General features: G+C 34.7%; 1 protein-coding gene across 5 annotated transcripts in view; it reads right to left on the reverse strand.

Moving 5' to 3' along the window:
• Window positions 1-9,555, reverse strand: part of COL28A1 (collagen, type XXVIII, alpha 1) — a 140,647-nt gene that overhangs the window by 112,892 nt on the left and 18,200 nt on the right. For all 5 annotated transcript variants that reach the window (XR_001145085.1, XM_012720911.1, XM_012720909.1 and 2 more), the window contains exons 8-11: window positions 7,777-7,803; window positions 4,101-4,145; window positions 1,807-1,851; window positions 413-466 (exon numbers count right to left, since the gene is read on the reverse strand). Coding sequence is in view for 4 of the 5 variants with exons in the window: in XM_012720911.1 (XP_012576365.1) it covers window positions 413-466; window positions 1,807-1,851; window positions 4,101-4,145; window positions 7,777-7,803 (171 nt within the window). In the remaining variant the exon portion in view is untranslated. The remainder of the gene's footprint in view (window positions 1-412; window positions 467-1,806; window positions 1,852-4,100; window positions 4,146-7,776; window positions 7,804-9,555) is intronic.

Below are 9,555 nucleotides of genomic sequence, written 5' to 3' on the forward strand. Positions count from 1 at the left end.
AAAAAAATAAACAACTTGATATTTGTTGCTATAACAGTTATAAATTCTGTTCCCTTATAAACCGTATACTGAGTAGGCATTACATGTAAGAAATAGAGTGATTTGAACTGTTACAACTATTTTTCAGTTTCTAATGAGTTATAAAATGACTAAAGGACAAAAGTAAGAAGAAAGCAATGAAGAGACTCTGGATAATGACATATTTAATAATGCCTACTTGAATAATATAATAAATAATAAATCTATGTCACTGGCTTCCTGCAGGTACCTGAATATGCATATACCTGTAGATTATGTATTTCTGAATACACATCTTCAAATAGTCCATTATCTTTTGGTTGATAAAAACACAGTAACATAGCTTACTAGAGGAAAGGCACTCCACCTGTCTTTAACCAAAGGGTACGATTACCTTATTGCCTTGAAATCCCTTTGGGCCGGGGTCCCCTGGAGGTCCACTAATGCCCTGCTCCAAGATGAAAACCAATAGTTAGTTGTGTGTACAAAAGGCCAACCCAGAATGAAATGAATGCATTAAGGTCCCTAGAGTTCCTAGTGTTAGAAGTCAAGCTATATAACTCAGATTTAAGTTGAAGTTAACTCTGAGAAAAGGAATTAGATAAAATCCCATGTGTCAAAGTGGTTTTTTTTTTTTTTTTAAGCACTTAAGCTAAAAGTAAGCATTTACTCCTGAGGCATTTGTTTTCCAAATCTGTATTTTTAGTCTTATGCATGGTATGGACCCCTTCTTTGAATAGTTTTGCCTATGAAACAACATTTTTTTTTTAATCCAAAGCATATGTAACTTATAATTGGAGCTTCCAGTGACCCTGGAGTAATAACCAGCATTACTGTCCTGCCAGGACACAATCCCAGGTCAAAACAAAGAGTTGATAGCTAAATACTGTCCAGAATCTTGAGTAAAAGGATGATTTTCATACTTTCATTTCAATGTAGACTTTGAAATCCTAAAATTAAGTCCTTGTATACACATACACCATTCGCCTATTACAACTTGTGAATAGGCAAGTCCCCAGATTGGAAAAAAAATGGATCCAAATTATTTCTTGAAATCCATGGGATATATCTAATTGAATAGATGTCTTAAAAATCATGCCTTGTCAAAAGTACCAGATGGTTTCCCTCATAGCAGGAGTATAAAGGACCAGGGGAGAAAATAATAATAATAATAATGAACAGCTATATACCAGAGACATTTTGTGGGGGTGGAGTGGGGACTGGGATCAAAAACAGTGGGGGGAGGGAAATGCACTGGGCTATGGTGATGGCACATGGGTGATTTGGTGATGGGAAGCCCAAGGGGATTACAATTGAGATGGAAAAATACACAAAATGATGTAAAAATAAACTATTGTATGGTAAAAATATGTTAACAATAAAAAAATCATTCCTTGTCATTGAGCAGTAACTATTTATAGTGACAGAACAATACAAATAGATCTTCCAAGTATGACTTGTAATACAAAAGTAATTGCATACTGTTTTTAATTTCTTGGACTTTACCTGTCCTCCTACACTCTAATTTTTTAAAATTTTATCCTTTAAGCTACTCACCAAATTGACCTCCTGCTGATTATCTTTAGGGAATCAGAATTAGCTATTCAAAACATAAGGGTACTGGTTTCCAAATTTTTGATATCATCTGAGAATCTTTAAAAATGAGACCTGATTCTAATCCCCACACAATCTGATTGAATTTGTAGAGAGTACAAATGGGCAAAGGATTTTTTATTTTTAAGTTTCTCAGTGATTTTAACCCACTTAGATTAGGTTTTGCCTCCTTACCTGAAGGCCTCTGGGCCCCTTTGGTCCATATGGTCCTGCAGATCCCTGTGAAATAAAATTAAGAGTAATAATGTTAGGTGGAAGAGGAGGGAATGGGTTCTCTATAGAGGCCAGTCTACCCAAATCATCCAAACATTGCAGTCAACAAATTCAGTTAAGGAAATGATCCTAATTAAGAAGCACACTGAGTGTCCAATTTCCTATAGTAAACAAACTTCATGAAAACAGATTTTAGAAATAAGACTTTTAGATTAAAAGATTCACATCGTAAGATACCCTAGAAAGCAGTAAACATGGTGGAATATTATTTCCTTCTAACAAAGCGATGGCAGTTAAATTAACAACTGAGTTTCCATGATGTTAGATCACTCTTTAGCTCCTCTTCAAGACATGGAATTTGTCAACACCATTTATATATAATATTCTTCTAATATACCTTCAATATGTGCCTTAACTAGGAAACCCTTTAAAGCTTATTTTTTAATGAGAATATAATATAATCATTTCTCTTTTCCTACATATCCTTTTTTTTATTCTTAACAAAATATAACCTATTATAATAAGCATACTTTGACAATTAGAGAAAAATAAATAAATGAAAAAATTCACAAAGGCAACTGATTTTAACTGTTTCGGTTATTTTCATCCAAGTTTGGTCCAAGTAGGTTTTTCTTCATATAATTTGATCAATGTGCATATTCAACTTTGTGTCCTACTTATTTGTCCTTCTATTGTATCAAAATATTTCCCATTTCATTTAAAATTTTTTGTAAATGGAGTAATATTCAAGAATATGAGCCTAACTTAATTTACTTATGTATGTTCCTAGTTTTTCTGCTTCATACTTAAGGATAATTTCCTCTAAAATGATAAAGACTTTGTCTGGCTCTAAGTCTCTTTTGTCTTTTAGACCACATTGGGAAAGAAAACTGAAAATTTCCTCTACCGAGTTTGTTCAAATTTCCATTCTCCCTACGTTAGTAGAGAAAACAAATATTCTTTAAGAACCCCTATTATTTCAATGTTTGCTAATTTGATATGCTAATGTGTTCACACATTTTCTCTAGTAGTCCTTTATATTTCCAATATATTGTCTCCTCATGTTCTTTGTATGTTTTGCTTGAACTTAAGGGAAGTCAGCATAAAGGATACTATATTCCATTGACTGTAGACACACACTTTTTAGATTTTTGCATATCCAATATTGGAATACATATGACAATCAACCTCCTCTTACATATAGTTTGAAGTATTTTTTGCTTTCCTTTGGCACAGAAAAAAAATTGTAGAGACTTAATAACTCTGGATCTCTTCATCAGTGAAATATGATATTACCTGTCAATTATTTTTTCAATTATTGTTTTATTTTCATTTTTATTTTCTTCGGTATTTCCCATTTTCATTTATGCTCCCAAGAATTCACTCATATCACTTTTTTCATTTTCCCCAAAGTTATTTGCCAAGCCTCCATTTCTTTTAAGCCTGACCTTTAACTCTACAGCAGTTTAAAAGCTTTCAGAAAGTCTCAAGCTATTTAAAGTGCTTCGTTACATGGGGCAGTGTCATTATTTTATGCTCATCTTTTCACCTTCTGCTTCATTCTCTCTTTGACATTCCCATAATTAAAACATAGACATTTAAAGAGTTTAATATCTTGGTGGCATTTTGCTGTGGGTTCTTACTTGTTATAAAAACTATTTTTATTCCATACTTTTTGGACTTTTTGATCTTTGTGTTTCATAACACAGAGATTACTCCTTATTTCTGGTTCTTCAAGGAACCCCTCTCTCTACATGTTTAATATTGCCTCCAGTTTAAGTATTCTATATTTTTATAAAGTACCACCCAATTTGCTGCATTTTCAAAACTTCAAATCCCTATTTGTATCTAGTTCTGCCAATTTGCTTACATATAATTCATTAACTTATTTCATAGAATTCTTTGGAAAGTGCCTGTTTTCAGTGACTATACCTGGAAAGCAACTTTACTTAGACCAGATTGGAACCTGAATTAGTTAAATTATTTTTCACCATAACATTCAGTGGGCCTGGTCTCAAAGGTTAGGACATCATAAAATAGTCTTACTGATCCATAGAATGTCACTTGGGGGCTCCATTATATAAGTTAACTATAGCTTTGTTTTCTGTTTCACGGTTTAGAGATGTGAAAATTGAGTCAATGACTGTCTAACTCCAGTAGTGAGATCAACACAATGCATCCTGGAAATTTCTTCTTAAGGAAACTCAACCCAAAAGAGATCACAGCTGTAAGCATTTTAAAACCATGTTTCTTACTTTGTCACCTTTTATTCCTGGTTTACCACATTCTCCACGTTCACCCTAAAAAATAAATAGATAGAACAAGTAATAGGACATTTGCTGTTATTCAGTGTTGGGATATTTAATATGCGCAGTAAATTCTAATGACATAGGCACTCTGCTGACTGATAATACAATTTTATCTTCAGTCCTATGGGTTGTATAGACAACAGAAAATCTAAATTTTTTCATCTATTTTTTTTCTTTCTACGAGTCATAGAGAAAACCAAATCAGTGATACCAACTAATGAGGTTTAGCATTTTTCAAGAGGTGGATGAGATCAAATGGAAAGAAACCAAGGTTTACTCAGCATCTACCATAAGTTAGATACCCCTGGCATGTCATTTAATGAAATCCACATTACTGCCTAATGAGATCAATTTTATAATTCTTATTTTATAGTAGAGAGATTTTAAGCTAAGATAGTTCCCCTCAATCATAATAGCTAGTAAGTAGAAGAATCAAGGTCTGAAATCAGGACTGCTCAAAATCAGAGTTCTATTCTTTCCACACCATGCTCTAGCCTCATTATTGACCTTGATCACTAGGTGGAATTGTCCTAGAGTAGTTTGAAAGATTCTAAGGCTGTGTCATGACTTGGTGGTGAAAGCAGCCGCGATGAATGAGTGAGGTTTCTGTGAGAGAGAACAGGGCATGGTGGCGAGAGTGCTATGTTTTTTCCATCATCACATTCTTTTGACGCTCCTTTGCTGAAATATTAATGAAGAAACAACTAACCTCTGAATGATACTTTACAGTTTATTAATTGTATTTTATAGACATTATTTCAGTTAATATAACTTAAACTGTGATAAATAGTATTACCCCAGTTTTACATACTGTGAATTTGTGAGTCAAATAGGTCAAGAACTTGCTCAAGTCGAAGTAGGATCTCTGAACACTAAGCCACTATACAGACTTCTAAGATTTCTAATAATTGGAACTACAAAAGTCAATTAGAAAAATGACCATAGTTAGCATTTCCAAAGTACTTTCGTGGAGCTATTTGTTCTGAGCCTCTCAATTTAATTCTTTCTTTTTGAGATAAGAAAACTCATTTGAAAAGGTTAAATGAATTACTTAAATCTACATGCTACTACTAATCAGTTTCCTCACTATTAGCTTCTGCTTCTGTTGTTGCTTTATTAGCTAGGTGTTAATCTGTGGCATACTACTCAAAATGCCAGTACACAATGACATAAGAATTGTCAATCAATATATGACTTCCTTCATTGAGGAAGTCTTACTATCAAACAATAAGTGTCAGCTGAAATACCAGTGTATGCATATCACAGAAATACCAATGATATAGTGGACTTGTATTTTTATTGATGTTTATCTTCTCATAAAAGAGCAACAAATAGTTCACATAGTGACAGTTAGCCTGCAAACCACATTTCGCATAACTCTGCTCTGAGGGAAATTATAGTTGTATCTGTCAATTATGGATGCAGATTATGTGTCAAAGTCTTAACATTTTGTGAATCCCTACCACACTTTTTCAAAATACATATTTCTGTCATCCATAAGGAAAACAAAGCTGAGAGAGTAAATTAAGAAGTCAACTAATGACCACAAGCTCAGGTCTATTAGATTTACAAGTCCATGTTCTTTTCTTTTTTAAAGATTTTATGCATGTTATTTATTTTGCATAGTAAAAATTATTTTGTGTACGCCGAGGTGCAGGGCAGGGGAGGGGTGAGAGGATTCACCAGAAACAAATGGGGAGCAGAACAGGCAGATCCACAGAAATACACTGCTGAGGGAAGCTGCAGGTGAGACAGGAGAGGTCTGCTGTGCCATATGGGTCAGCTCCCTAGCCTAGGATAGAACTCAGGTAGCTACAGCAGTAGTGCTGAGACTTAACTCCCTAGGCCATCAGGGAGGCCCCTAAATCCATGTTCTTCATCAGTTAGCCATAGCTGAACAAAGCACCCTGCTATAATTGACAAATTACTTTTCACTACCTGATACTTCTGCCTAAGGTACTGCGGGAATATTGCTGGCAGTGGGAGCAGGAAAGGTGGAGTGGGAGTATCATTCTTAGAACCAGTGATGCTTCTATTCAGAAGTCATTTGTTCTCTATCCATATAAGTCAACCTGACCCAGGAGAAACTGAGCCTCTCTTTAGAACAAGTTGAACATTGATTTCTAAATGCAAATGGAAAATCATGAATAATCTATTAGAAAGCAATTAATTTAATAACATTGGATGAGAATCAGATGAGTCAGTCACCAAAATATAAAACAGAAAAGTAACATAAATATGCTAAAAATTCTTTTGGATAGAATTCACATTCCATTTGTCCAAACAGATTTGTTAACTATAGGGTCCTGACGAACAGCATTTGTTTGAGGGACAAATTTCCATCAATGAAAATATTGTGCTCATTTATTTGCCTCTGCAAAGGCATTTTCTCTTTTGGAAGGCTCATTAATTCCTGTGGAATGGCCACAGTTACAGTTCTAGCTTCAGAAAACGATGAACAGATTAGCTCTGTTCCCAGCTTCTCCTGGTGAAATTCTGGTTTGAATGTGGATGGTTTACAAGCTGCAGTACTGCTGTAACTTATATTTTCCAAATGATAGGAACTTTTCCAGTGAAGCTATAATTCCCCAGAAGGGTAAATTATTTATCAATTATCAATCCATCAATTAATTTATCAAAGTATATCCACACATAAATTTATACATATATGTATATATGGGCTTCCTGATGTTGGTAACTAGCTCATTGCCTAAATTAGGAGAGGGGTGTGGATAATTTTTTCAACTATATATGTAATAGACTTAAGCCATTTTACAGTGACGTCAAGCTTATTGGTTACGCAAAACATAATCTATAAGAAAGGGGACAGACCCCTTGCCCTGAAGACTCCTGACTTTAAGGGAAGGAGGGAGGCCGGAGGAGACTCAGAATTGGACACTACAGTCTAGATCTGTTCCCCAGGACTAAGGGCTTTGACACTGTAGAAGAGAATGAGTGATAGAGACACATCCTAGTTTCGAACAGAATATTTGATAATAGAATTGTGGCATTGACATATAACAATCTCAAAGGTTCCTGAATCCCACAACAGTTATTTTTATTTTGTTTGAATCAGTATTACTTCTAACTTGTAATCTGAAAATAATCATAAAATAACCTACCAATGAACACATTTTGTTTATCAAATTTACTTCTGCAACTTCTACTCAGATGCCTTACTGCTTGAAATCAGTGGTTCTCCACTGCTTGCCCAGGATAAATCCTCTTTCCCCTGTGACAGGATTCAGTCTCTAGGTTTCACAGGAAGTTAAGAAGCAAGGGAGAAATCTAAGTGTGATACTGCTGCATTTGCTTTTCTATAAAAAGTTTAAATCTGGATAATTTGTACTGCCTGTTAAATTGGAGCGCTCTGAAATAAAAATAATAATTCACGTTTGCAGACCTGAGAGGGGAATCTTCAAGGATTCTTCCACAGCTTATAACATACTCCTATATCTTCAGCTATATCATTCTTTTATGTTAACAGAATTAATAGTATGTTTAGGAATTAGGGAATCTAGACTTACAGAGATAAAGAAAAATAACTTTTATTGAGTACATAGATACATTTATATTTCTCTTTTTCTCTGAAACTCTGGTCTGTTTGTTGTTACCAACTTACCTTCTCACCCTTGTACCCAGGAGTTCCCTAATTAAAAAAGAAAAGTAAAATGTATTAGAAGATATATTTAGATAAAGTATTTGAAGTGTTTATTGATAAAAGTATAACAAAAACACTCCTGGAAAATGAAACAATATAAAAGTAAGAGATTTTACTTCTCTTTGCACTGAGGGAAAAGAACTTCCTTATCCTTTTATTACCATCTGTACCCAGTTCCAGATTTTTTTTTTTCAAGCCCAGTTTATTCCCCTTCGAAGGAGAGATTTGACACTTAAACTCATCGGAGAAGTGAAGACCTCTAATGTTCTACTCAAAATTGTTATTTTGACTTTCAAACTATGATCTATTACAGTTAAGATGGTTTCATAGAGACTCAGAGAAAAAATTGGCTTTGAAAATGCTCTGAGATAATGACCTTTAGAATGTTCGTAAATATTTATATCCATTAGGTTCTCCTTTCAGATTCTGTCTAGAATATATAGCCTCAAGGAAATGAATAGTTCCTTTATCAACCCTAAGGAGACAGTGACCTTTAAGTTGCTATATTTTATCACAGGCTAAATAAGGGGCCAGTGCTTCTGCCCCCCTTTGGTGTCACTCTCAGGAATCCTACACAGCCTTTTCCATTGTCTTGCTGCCATACGCCCTTTAAGTAATACAATTCTGACTATTAAATGGACTGGGAAGTTGCCAACTCTAAGAAACAAAGTCTTTTTGAAATAGAATTGCATGTCTTTTTCATACAACTATAGATTTCAAGTATGAAAATAGAATTGCAAGACATTTTTTCAGTCAGCTAGAGAAACTAATAGAATAAATAAGCTCTTATGGCAGTTATTTTGAGTCTGCATGTGACTTTTTTGCATGAGGTAAAAGGAAAACTTCAGGAAGGAAGGAAATAACACTTTTCTCCAAATAAGCAGTCATCGTGAAATAGAAAAGGAAAATTAGTCAAAAATACTGTTACAACTGCAATTTAACCCATTTTAGAAATACTTATTCACATAGTCTAAATTTTACTATCATGCTTACAATTAATGGCTACATTTCAGGCAGTTATTAAAACAATGCCTGCTTGCAGTGCTAAAAAACAGACTTCCAGTCTTAGGAATATTGAGCTACCCTTAACTTCTTGCTACACACAACTATATTTAAAATTCTGTGATTAATTCTTGTTTAAAAAGTTAATATTGTGGCCCTCCCTGGTAGCTCAGCGGGTTAAAGCACAGCACTAAGAAGGTTAAGCCACTTCAGCATGAGTTTGATCCCCGCCTGCCCCGGAGGCGATCCACAAGGTGTGGCAGACCTCTCCTGGCCTGCCTGCTGCTCCCCTCAGCAGTGTACTTCGTACATCTGCCTGTTCTGCTCCCCACTCTCTCTCTGGTGAAGCCTCTCACCACCCCTGAGCCTCTGGCTTGTACCCCAGTTCTGTATGCACAAATAAACAAATCTTTAAAAAAAAAAGTTAATATTGTATTTAGGAAGGAGCCAAGACTGTTTACAAAAATAAAGAGATAATACTTTTAATAGTAGATATTTTCCCCCATTATTCTTTCCTAATTCCCTCGTCGATTTATTCATTGGTTTCTTTCTCCCTCTCCCTCCCTACTTTTTTCCTCTCCTCTCCTTTTCCCCTCCCTTTCTCCCTCCCTTCCTTCCTTCCTTCCTTCTAGGCATCCTAATTACTATTTTTAAAACTCACATTTTAAAAATCCAAAATTACATTCATCGGTCTCTGCCAAATTTGTTTTCGTCTTTCCTATTTCTTTTTTTTTTTTT

This window comes from Condylura cristata, unplaced genomic scaffold, assembly GCF_000260355.1.
Source record: "Condylura cristata isolate star-nosed mole 26May11 unplaced genomic scaffold, ConCri1.0 scaffold00005, whole genome shotgun sequence".
Taxonomy (NCBI): domain Eukaryota; kingdom Metazoa; phylum Chordata; class Mammalia; order Eulipotyphla; family Talpidae; genus Condylura; species Condylura cristata.